Source organism: Hevea brasiliensis, chromosome 13, assembly GCF_030052815.1.
Source record: "Hevea brasiliensis isolate MT/VB/25A 57/8 chromosome 13, ASM3005281v1, whole genome shotgun sequence".
Taxonomy (NCBI): Eukaryota; Viridiplantae; Streptophyta; class Magnoliopsida; order Malpighiales; family Euphorbiaceae; genus Hevea; species Hevea brasiliensis.
Window position 1 is genome coordinate 81,854,158 of NC_079505.1, and position 12,217 is coordinate 81,866,374.

At 33.8% G+C, this 12,217-nt stretch overlaps 2 protein-coding genes across 2 annotated transcripts; one reads left to right on the forward strand and one right to left on the reverse strand.

Annotated features, from left to right (window-relative positions):
• The first annotated feature begins 1,657 nt into the window (after positions 1-1,657).
• On the forward strand, positions 1,658-3,798 carry LOC110648922 (U-box domain-containing protein 38). Its single transcript, XM_058132494.1, has one exon. It carries the CDS (start codon positions 1,959-1,961, stop codon positions 3,597-3,599), a length of 1,641 nt encoding a protein of 546 aa, XP_057988477.1. The 5' UTR covers positions 1,658-1,958; the 3' UTR covers positions 3,600-3,798.
• Positions 3,799-4,386: 588 nt separating this feature from the next.
• LOC110648921 (G-type lectin S-receptor-like serine/threonine-protein kinase CES101) lies at positions 4,387-7,858 on the reverse strand. The gene is made up of 7 exons (XM_058132493.1): positions 6,617-7,858; positions 6,410-6,514; positions 6,112-6,290; positions 5,821-6,034; positions 5,483-5,720; positions 5,216-5,366; positions 4,387-5,123 (listed from the first exon to the last, which is right to left on the reverse strand). Exons 1-7 carry the CDS (start codon positions 7,818-7,820, stop codon positions 4,818-4,820), a joined length of 2,397 nt encoding a protein of 798 aa, XP_057988476.1. The 5' UTR covers positions 7,821-7,858; the 3' UTR covers positions 4,387-4,817.
• Between the last annotated feature and the right edge of the window lie 4,359 nt (positions 7,859-12,217).

Sequence of the window (12,217 nt, forward strand, 5' to 3'; positions counted from 1 at the left end):
ACAAGGAACAAAAATTTCCCCCAAACTCAGGCGACGAAATTGGGATAACTTGAACCCATCTTCTTCAATAACCGATACCATCTCTTCTTTGTCTAACAATTATTTTCCACCGGCCACTAACACTGTATTTGAATTGAGCACAGTATGATTTATTAATATATTATAATATATTATACTATATTGTATTGTATAGTTTTTATTGTTAACATATTTAGAAAGATGACATTATACATAATATTTTAATAACATTTTCTTATTTTGATTATATCGTATGGTATGGCATAATAAATATGAAGATTACTAAAATACCCTTATTGCCATTTTAATATATAAAGAGTTGTTTAAACTTCACTTGCACTTATTGAAAAACGATTCATTTTTTCAAAAATCAAAGAGTTTAGTGTTGATTATCAATTGATAAAATAAACGAAATAGTCTAAGTATACAAAATGAATTCACTTACCAACAAATAAGAAAATAGATTATAGAGCGAAGTAATAAAAGAATTAAAAAGCTAAACTCAACAATCAAACAGAAACAAAAAAAGGATAATAACCAATAAAAACTCATACTTGTAATGAGTTTAGACTATACTCATACCTAAATTTGGTGGCTAGAGCAAGAGTAAAGATGGATATTGAAGCGTAATTACAAACTAACCAAAACTTGAGAATGAGCTATGAAGGACCTGTGATGTGAAAGACGATGGAGAATTGTCGTATTTTGGAGATTGAAGATTTTTTGTTGAAGAGGGAGACTGAAGATGAGGGATAAGAAACGTTTATAAATAGTTTATAATTAGAATTTATAAATTGTGTAAGTATGAAATTGGAATGTAAAAACTTTAAATCATTTAAAATCATCAATTTGGTAGTTTGAAAAATATATAGTAAAATCATGATTAAAGAACCATCACTTTATAATAAAAAACAACTATTATCCATGAACAATCTTTATAAATAATTAGCATTACTATACCATACATTATGAAACTATGGGAACCATCATCCAAACAAAGAGTAAGATGAGACTGCATAAATCAATGAGCAAGGGATAAACAACAACATAAGCATTACATAGTACTTAACCATTACTCAACCAAAGTCTTCCTAGCTCAACACTATCAAAGCCATAGAAAATAGAAAGAAATTTGCAACAAAAACACCATAAAAACAAGGACTTAGATTAGTGCCAACAAATTGAGATCAAGGCTTTGTAAAATAGGTCTTTATTTGCCCGGAAGGAAAGGTTGATCTCGAAACCATTCCTCCAATTGCTAACCTATTTGCTTCTAAGAGTATTAAACCAACTTACAAAAGAGACCCATTGCAACATGCAACCGCCTCATTGAAACACAAAACTCAAATCAAAAGCCTCATCTACAAAGGGGGAATTACAACTACATTGCTGGATACGGAGAAAACTAAGAAATTAAAGGGAAACAACTAACTAAAAAAAAGCATAAATAAAAATAAATTTGAAGGAGGGTCCATAATCAAATGGTCGGACCTCCCTTAAACTAAAATCGGAAACCGAACTTTTTAGGGAGAGGAGAGAGAATTTGCGGCTGAGTCAAAACAAGAATGGATATTGACTGGTCAATTTTGTGAAACATAAACAGCGTAATTTAAAAATAAAAAAAAAACAACGTTAATAATGAGACTCTAGACAGCTAGACTGACCAGTTCGCAGTTTTCTTAGCCAGAAACCAGAGAGAAGGTCAGTTCTGTAAATAACAAACTCAATTTGGTTTTTAATAAATATTCAACAAAAGAAAAGTAGCTGCTTTCCTTAGCTGAGCAAAACTAAAAACCAGTTCTTCTCCCTCCCTGCTACTCTTATTCTCGCAGAAAAATAGTCAAAATCTTCCAATCCTTCAGACCCAGTCTTCTTCCTCCTAATAAAACCCGCACTTCAACGCTTCCTGCAGCAATTCCTCTGTGTTACTTCTTCAAGCTATGGGTGGTAATGGCAAACACAGATGGAAAATCTCCTTCTACCATCGCTCCAAATCCAACCACAAACCTGCTAATCCTCCAAAAGAGTTCGTTTGCCCCATTTCTGGATCCTTAATGTCCGACCCGGTTGTTGTCTCCTCCGGTCAGACCTTCGAGCGCGTTTCTGTCCAGGTTTGCCGTGACCTGGGTTTCGCTCCTCCCCTCGACGATGACTCGATTCCGGATTTCACTACTGTAATTCCTAATTTAGCCATCAAATCGACGATTCTCAGCTGGTGCAATACTTCTAGCTATGAACGCCCTGGCCCGCCGGATTACAGCTCTGTCGAAAAAGTCGTCCGTACGAAGATGGCGGAATCCAGAAGTTTGAACCCCGAGATTAGGGTCTCCGAGAGCGAGTTGCTGAATGCTGTGGCGGAGAATCCTCCAGTTCTATTCTCGCACGCCGCAACCGAGTTTGGTCACCGAGTCAATCATTTCTACTCGAGCTCCTCCGAGGAATCCGTGATCGTCAATAACGAGAACGCGAGTCCGTTTACTCCGTTACCTCTCGCGACTCGGCCGGCTTGTTACACTTCGTCTTCTAACTCATCATCGGAAATTACAGAAGCTGAAACCCTAACCCTAATGCAAAATACCAATTCCGCTGACTCCAGTTCCAATTCCTCACTCGCTGAAGAGAAAGAGATTTTGGCTAAGCTTAAAAGCCCTGAAGTACACGAACAAGAAGAAGCGGTGATTTCGCTGAGGAAGCTCACTAGAGCTCGAGAGGAACTGAGAATTTCTCTCTCTACTCCCCGATTACTCACAGCTCTCCGTTCCTCGATTGCTTCGAGATACTGTGTCGTGCAAACGAACGCCATCGCTTCACTGGTGAATCTGTCGCTGGAGAAAGCAAACAAAGTTAAAATCGTACGGTCAGGATTCGTTCCTCTGTTGATTGATGTGTTGAAAGCAGGATCCAGTGAACCGCAGGAGCACGCTGCCGGTGCACTCTTCAGTTTGGCTTTAGAAGACGAGAACAAGATGGCAATTGGGGTTTTGGGCGCGTTACAACCATTGATGCACGCTCTGAGGTCTGAGAGTGAGCGAACTCGTCATGACTCAGCTTTGGCATTGTATCATCTGAGTCTAATACAGAGTAACCGGGTCAAGCTGGTGAAACTCGGCGCTGTGCCTACACTGCTGGGCATGCTGAAAGCGGGTGACTTGGCCAGTAGGCTGTTGCTAATTTTATGCAATTTAGCTGTTTGCAATGAAGGGAGATCGGCAATGCTGGACGGAAATGCGGTGGCGATATTGGTGGGGATGTTGAGAGAGGGAAGCAAGCGGGTGGACTCTGAAGCTACTCGGGAGAATTGCGTGGCGGCATTGTTCGCTTTGAGTCATGGGAGCTTGAGATTTAAAGGGCTAGCAAAGGAGGCGAGAGCAGTGGAGGTGTTGAGGGAGATAGAAGAGAGAGGGAACGAGAGAGCGAGAGAGAAAGCCAAGAAAATTTTGCAGATGATGAGAGGGAGAGACGAGGACGATGAGGAAGCTGATTGGGAAGATGTATTGGAATCGGGTGGACTCAGCCGGAGTCGATACCAGGTTGGTGGCGGGGCGAGAAATGGGAATTGCCCAAACTCGTCAAATTTCTGATTGTAAAAAGTTTGTAATTATTCATGGGAGAAGAAAACATGGGGTTTTCACTTTTCATTTTGAAGGTGTAAAGAACTGAGGATATGGAATGTTTGTGGGCCTTTTTTCCCCTGATTTAAAATTTTTGTGTTAATTGATTGTAAGTAGGGTTTTTAAGATTATGAAATGCGGAGGTGTATATAAAAACAGATTTTTGGAAGAGTGATTAAAGAATTTGGATATAGTTAGAGCAATGTGCATTAGTGGAGTTGGATTACTTTCTGTTGCCTTGGTCCTGATTTTGTCAATGGGTTTCGATTTGATGCTGCAGAATTGCCCCTACTCCTTCCTTTCACTTTTGTCATTTGTTTCTCTTGGGATGCTATCCACGCATACAAATTTTGGATAATTGCAATTAATATCCAAAAGTAAGGATTAGACATGCATGACTGGATTTGTTAAGACAGTGTTCCCTTGATTTTTGGTGGTAATTAAGTAGTGCATTCTTATTATGGGGTAGGAAGGATCGAGGATTTTGTCATTTTCGTTTTTATTGATTTAAGTTTAGACTCGATTTGCAGACCTTGTGTGCTAGTTTTTCTAAAAGCTGAGCACAAACCCACCCTTCCCACTTCAACTAATTTGAACAAGTGGTAACTAAAATCAAACAACGGACATTCAATTCCTATAATTATCAGTCTAAAAGAAGGGAAAAAAAAAAGGGTACCTACTGTAAGATCACATGTGTTTTTGTCTAGAATCTTATAAACATGAAAAAACAATTAATGATAATCAATTGAATAATAAATTTTAAATAATGAAAAGAAGTTTTGCTATAATTTTTTTTTTCAAAAAAAAATCATCAATATAATTGTTACAAAAAAAAAAAAAAACAAATAGTTCTAATGTTTCTTTCTCTACCCAATTTATAAAGGATATAACTGTATAAAGTTCATCATTGTTTGGGGTCACAAACACTACCTGCCATGGATGCCATAATTCTTATGTTCAGTCTTTCACTCATCTGGCAGCTGAGAAAGTTCCCCAGGCCAGGGGAAGAATAAACACACAAGAAAACCAGCCTCCATGATGAGTTGGGGGTAGCTCGTCTTGCCTTCATTTAACATATTGCGGAACCTAAACAAAACCCAGCAACTATTTGCAGGACTTCATAACATCCATTTGCATATTTCACCAACATCTGCAGATAATTCATACATGCTCAAAGTAGTCATGCCCTCATCTCCCATCCATATCTGATAGGGACATCCCATTTACTGTATAACTTTCCATCTGATTTTTAATTGAATTTGCTGTTACAGTGCTGCTTCCCATATAAAATGCTGGCTGTTTTGGCAATGGCAGCTCTTGAACCTCGCTTGTTAACATAGATAAAACATCTGACATGGTTGGCCTATTCATTGGACTCTGTTCTACACATAGCAACCCCACGTTGATGCATTTCAAAACTTCATCTTTAGGAGCTGAATTTGTTAATGTTGGCTCCACTATTTCTAATGCATTGCCTTGCCATTGCTCCCATACCTGACTCAAAATCATGATCATGTGAGAAACAAAGGCACAATTGTTTGTTAAATAATAAAGACAAACTTCAATTTGAGGATTAAAATACTCACATAGCCTACGAGATTAAGCGGACGATCATGGTCATAAACGTTCTGATTCTTTCTACCGCAGACAATTTCCAATAGTAGGACTCCAAAACTATAAACATCAGATTTAGTGGAGAAAATGCCTTCCATGATATATTCTGGAGACATATAGCCACTGGTACAAGTTCATAAAAATAGGATTAATTTTGATATGTTCATAGAATTATACTAATCTCTGCAACTTTTGAAAACAGAAACTCGTAGCAGTAGGCCATTAGCCTTTGCGCATACCGTGTTCCAACAACTGTGCAGGTGTTTGCTTCAGATTCATTGGCCTTGAAAATTCTTGCCATGCCGAAATCAGAAATTTTTGGGTTCATTTCCTCGTCAAGTAAAATATTACTAGCTTTCAAATCTCTATGGATTATTCTCAGCCTGGAATACTTATGGAGGTAAAGTAGACCTTGAGCTATTCCTTCAATGATGTTAAACCGCTTGTTCCAATCTAATACTTTCCTTCTTGATTCATCTGTTAATGGAAACACCAGTGACATTATATATCTTGAAGAAAATAGGTATAAACTTGCTAATTGATACATAAACTTAAACGATAGAGGGGAAATACCGACCACCAAAGATGAAAAAGTCCAAGCTTTTATTTGGCATGTACTCGTAGACCAACATTTTCTCTTCCCCTTGGATGCAGAAACCCAGGAGCCGCACAAGATTCATGTGTTGCAGTTTAGCTATGAGAATAAGCTCATTTTTGAACTCTTCTAGCCCTTGTCCTGATCTATTTGACAGTCTCTTTACTGCTATTTCCTGTCCCTCAGTTAATCTCCCCTAAGCATTCATGAACCATACAATTTATTGCTTATGTTTAGCAGAATATAACATCTAATGATTAGTCTAAGTTTTACCTTGTAAACAGGTCCAAAACCACCTTGTCCCAGTTTGTTGTCGAATGAAAAGCCATTGGTAGCAGCCTTGATTGTTGCAACACTATATATGCATAAATTGTTTCCCCTGTTTCCACCATTTTCAAGCTCATCTACATCCCTTACTCTATCGTATGTCATCAGCTCCTTGAGAAATTTCTCTGTTGCAATTCGTGTCATCAAAGAAATACAAAATAACATTCAATTAAGTGCAAATAGTAAATAGTGATCTTGAAAATTTTCGTCTGGATTTTACTTGTTTGGGGAATAATATTAATACCTTCCAGTCTAATTCTTCTCCACCTGAAGTACAGAAACATGCTCATTAACATAGCGATTATTGCAAGCATTATAGCAATTACGATCCATATCCATGTCTTATCCGCTGCATCCGTTATCAAATAAAGATTAATTTCTGCCGCTTCAAGTGAACCAAAATCCTCAAATTAAATAGAAAAGAAAAAAAAAATTCAGGGATATTACTTACATTTATGCGGAGGACCCGGAATAATTATAAAATAGCTTAATTCACCTCCTCTCAAATCTGTGTTATAGAAAGATCCACTAAACAATGCGCAGTAGGTGCCCGAATGCTTGAATCCAGTACAAGAACAATTGTTCCAGCATAAGTCTTGGCAGTCAATGAAGCTGGTATTGTTATCAGAGCGTCTAGGCTGAGGCTCCCTGAAGCTACCAGCTCTTACAGCAAATTTATCCCCATCTATCCTGCACTTTGGTCCTTCCCATTTCCTGCAGCCAGATTCTGTGCTATTCCCATCACAAGCCTCAGAAAACAAAGTGAAAGGCCTCCATCCTCCATCTTGTATGTTCCCCTGATAATCTAGAAACCACTCGGAAATGTTCCTTCGGTATTCAGGTGTCCATTCATCGACGTAGAGCGTGTAGAGAAGGTACTCTTCATCCGGGTTTGAAAAACTGGTGAAGTTATAGTTTTGATTGAACGAATCCAAAGAAAGGAAATTTTCAAATCTATTATCAGGAGTCAACACCCCGCTAGTCCAAAATACAACTCCTCGGCGCCTCACGATCACCTGGCGTTCCTTGGGGTCCCATTCAAGAGTGAAACCTCCAGGAGTTGGGATATCTTCAGCTAGCCACGAGGTAAGTGACCAGTTCCTTCCTGTCTTGTGGTTGATGCCCAATTTCATACCAGGCAAAAGGGTGTCCGTGGGATAATCGAAGCTTTGCCACAATATCTGCCCACCAGAGTTTGCTTCGGCCAACACAAAATTTCCATTATCATGTAATTTGGCAGTTACGTTTCTGCTGGAGTTATTGTAACCGGAGTATAATTCAACCGGCTTTCTACCTTCATGTACAATTGTCAAGCTCCCAGTTCCATTATCAATGGTGAGAAGTCCTGTATTTTCCAGGATAGGTGTGTTTCTGTTAGCTAACCAGACAGGGTGTTTTGGTGAGTTACTTTGGTCAGTGTAATTTATGACCAAGTAGCGGCCGGAGAATCCTAATGTGAAGAGCCCGTTTCTGGAAATAAGGCGATGGGTGGAATTGAAGATGTCACCGGGGTTAAGTGTATCGTTTGTTAAAGAGTGAGAGACAAAAAACAAGGAGAAGACGAGCAGCAAGTTTTTGTAGATGAGGGTGAATTTGGAAGCCATTGGTGATTGCCCTGAAGCTGAAGAGCCAGCAAAACTTATGCCTCCAAGCATTTTCCTAATTTTAATACTCAAGCAGAGAAGCCTTTGCGGTCAATAATTTTGCAATGAGTGATAATGTTAATTAAATAAATTTTATTTTATAAAAATAATTTATAGTAAAAATACTCATAATTAATTGATTATTTAAATTTTTAGTGAAAAATCCATTAACCATACTATTTGATTATTTTTTTCTTTTAAAAAAATTATACAACTAATTTTAAAATATTATTTTTTGAAAATATTTCTTTATTGAAAGATTTATGTTATTGATTTCTATTTTAATAATTATAAATTAATATTTTTAGAATATTAAGATAATTAATTAACTAACTTATATGAAAAATCATATATATATATATTCAAATGAAATTAATACATATACATTTTAAATTTTAAATACAATTGTGTTTCATTTATTTTAGAACTGATGTGTAAATTTAAATATAAACATTCTCGTATAAGTTAAAATTATTATTTATTAAAGTTAATTTAAATTAAAAATAAATAATATAATTCCAAACAACAAAATTGACTAAGTAATAAAATTGACTAAGTAAAAAAAAATTAAATAATCCCAAACAACAAAAAATAAAATTATAAATCTATATAAAATATAAAAATCTTCGCCACATCTATTTTATTTAAAATTCTAAGTTCTAGTCAGTTTATAAATAAAATTTTATTTAGTTAGGGATTACTTCTTAAAATAAAATAAAATTACAGTAAAAAAATTATAAATAACTATAAAATATTAAAATTTAAGTGAAATTATTCTTTAATATTTTTATTTATTCAAAAATTCATTTTTATTTGTAGTTATATATATATATATATATATATATATATATAATATAATATAATATAATATAATTTAAATTCAATTAAAATAGGAGTTTTTCAATAATGAAATTTATAAATAAAAAATAGCATTTATTCTATATAAAGTTAGGACTCGAAAGTATTATAGAATTTTTTTTTATATATTACTTCTATTATTAATTAATTTTTTATATAAAATATTAATGATTAAATTATTTAATTTCAAAATTAAATAAATTAAGTTATAGGTTTAATCAAATTTTAAAAATTAAATTATTAATAAAATAAAATCATAAAAATTAAGTTATTTTAATATTAAAAATAAAGTTAAGAGTATTTTTATTTTTTTAAATTAATAATATATTAATTAAAATTTTAACAATAGTGATTAATTTATAAATTTATTAAAATATTAAAAATTAAATTATTAGATTTAATTAAATTTAAAAATTAAATTATAATTTATCGTATTATTTTATATAAAATATAATATTTTTTATAATATTAATTTAAAATATGTTAAAATTACTCCATAAATTATCCATTCGCAATTGTGGACCACATTCTTAATTTTAATGCCCCAAGTAATTGAAGTTTGACTCTCAGATAGAGATGTTGTCACGACCCAAAATTTTGAACCGTGATCGGCGCATAATTTAAGTATTCTTAAATCATGCAAGCCTTATCAGAGTATCTTGAATGAATATATATTGTCACTTACTAATCCCAAAAATAGACAAAATCCAAATAAACAAAATGCTGAATAAACATCATAAATATCCCATAGGTAAACTGCGGAGTCTCTACAGATTTCAAATAAAAACTTAAACTGTTCAATAAACTAAACTAATTATTAGCCCGAGAAAGTATGAATTCGGGCATACCATGAGAACGAATCAAATTTGTCCCTCTCCAAAAAATGGACTGAATATTGGATCACCGCGAATTCTACCGATTCAAACAAATAATGCAGAGAAAACGCGTGGTTTGAGCTAGATGCTCGATGAATGATAATTATAGCACACAACGGAATAGGAACAGCAGACGCTTGATTAATTTTACCATAAAAGTTCTATTCAATAAAATCATGCTCATGCTGTCAAAATCATTAATAAAATAATTTCATAAAACATATATATAAAATAAAGTCATTCAATAAAAATTTTATGGTACATGCACTGCAGGTGATGATACCCCACATCACCAAAGGCCAGATGGTAAGCGCGCTACCAGATATCAGATACTTTCCTCCTCCTTCACAGATATCAATGCATATGATACTAATGCAAACCATAAACTGCAATGATGCATGACTCAACAATGCAACCTAATACCGTGATAGTCCATACGGCGGGGCCAGATAACAGAAACAGATACTGGGCACAGGTACCAATTCAAAACAGAAAACCAATTTGTACAAATCAATCAAAATCAATAAAAAATTTCAGATAGCAAATAATAACTGATAGTGCAATTCCAATAGTGTATTTCAATAGTTTCAGAGAGTCAATAAAATCAAATCAATATCAAATCAATTCAATAAAATCAAATCAATCTCAAATCAATTCAATAAAATCAAATCAATCTCAAATTAATTCAATAAAATTAAATCAATCTCAAATCAATTCAGTAACACATCGATAAATTTTATAGTCAAATATCAATCAATATAAATACATTAAAGGCCTGTTCCCGGAATCCTAATGGGTCTAATGCAGAGATAGTTGGCAAAATCAATTATTTAATCAAAATCGAAATAAAATTTAATAATAAAATAAAACTATAGAAAATCACATATAAAATCATTGTTAAAATATTGATTTAAAATTTCATTTAATAACAAACTTAATGCTAAGAAATTTTAAAAGGGACAAAAACGGTGCCATGTACTATAATTACCACTCACCTGGAACCTCCAAAATAATAGCTAGATAAAAGAGAGACAATTTCAACTGACAGAATGAATATTTGAATCTCCTACATATCCAAAATATAAAAGAAAAATATTAAATAATAATAAAATAAAATAATTTTAATATATATATATATATATATATATATATATATATATATATATATATATATATATATATATTTTGCGGATTGGATTTGTGGTGGAGGACGGGATGAGGTGCGTGTGGATGTACAGTGGATTTGTGGTGGAAGACGGGATGAGGTGCATGTGGATGTACAGTTTTATATATATATATATATATATATATATATATATATATATATATATATATATATAATCGTGAACAGGACAAGGTGAACGGGACGTGATGAGAGGCTATATATATATAATAATAATAATAATAATAATAATCAATTATTATCCAACAGCAATTATGATCAATACAATTCAATACTAATGATCAAAGAAATAAATTTATAGGGTAGTTGTAACAAATCAATGAAAGAAAATAAAATTAAATTCACCCATTATTGAATAAAGAATAAGAATTTTTACCTTGAAAACAGAATCGAACGTGATGCATAGAGAAGTAAAAATTTTAGAGATTCTCTGTTGAGAGTATTTGATAGAAAAAGGAGGTGACAAACAGGTTTTGAGAGCAAAGTTTAGCAGAAGAGATGATTAGGGTATATATATATTTCAAGAGTTCTATTAGGCGTAGAATGGAATTAGAGTTATTATTGAACTGGGTTGTTCAGATTGCAGATATATATTTAATTTCAAAAATAATATATATATATATATCTGAAAATAAATAAGCAGACCATCTAATAAAATATATATATATTTTTTATAAATATATTAAATTATTGTTAGCTAATTAAAATAAAATAATAATAAATAATAAATGTATATGGGTTTTCACATACTTCCCCCCTTAAAAAAATTCGGTCCCCGAATTTGAATAGACAAAATTCTAACCTGAAGAATCAAATAAATGAGGATATTTGGCTCGCATTTCAGATTCTGCCTCCCATGTGGCCTCACTACTTGAGTGATTATGCCACAAAACTTTGACCAAAGCCACTTCCTTAGACCGGAGTTTCCTAATTTGTCGATCTAAAATCTTTACTGGTTGCTCCTCATATGACATATCATCCCTAAATTGCATGGTTTGAGGTTGTAAAACATGAGATGGATCTGGTACATACTTCCTAAGCATCGTAATATGGAAAACTGGATGTACATGTGCAAAACCAGGTGGAAGGGCTAAACGGTAAGCAACTGCTCCAATTCTCTCCAAATTTTCAAATGGACCAACAAAACGAGGGCTAAGCCTCCCTTTCTTCCCAAACCTCATGATTCCTTTCATAGGGGAAACTCTCAGAAATACATGATCACCAATCATAAATTCTACATCTTTACGCTTAGGGTCAGCATAACTTCTCTGTCGACTTTGAGCAGTCAAAAGTCGATCACGAATTAGTCGAACCTTCTCTGAAGTTAATTGTATCAATTCTGGTCTAGTAAGCCTTCTTTCTCCAACTTCATCCCAACAAACCGGTGACCTACACTTTCGACCATATAATGCCTCATATGGAGCCATCTCTTTACTTGCCTGATAACTGTTATTATAAGCAAACTCCACTAAAGGCAAATGATGATCCCAACA

Excerpts from the sequence above, each read along its gene's own strand:
- LOC110648921 (XM_058132493.1), bottom strand. The coding sequence starts at position 7,820 with ATGCTTGGAGGCATAAGTTTTGCTGGCTCTTCAGCTTCAGGGCAATCA. Across the intron at positions 6,515-6,616 it reads TCCGGGTCCTCCGCATAAAT|CGGATAAGACATGGATATGG; the intron begins GTAAGTAATATC and ends TAACGGATGCAG. Across the intron at positions 5,721-5,820 it reads GGACTTTTTCATCTTTGGTG|ATGAATCAAGAAGGAAAGTA; the intron begins GTCGGTATTTCC and ends TTCCATTAACAG.
- LOC110648922 (XM_058132494.1), top strand. The coding sequence starts at position 1,959 with ATGGGTGGTAATGGCAAACACAGATGGAAAATCTCCTTCTACCATCGC.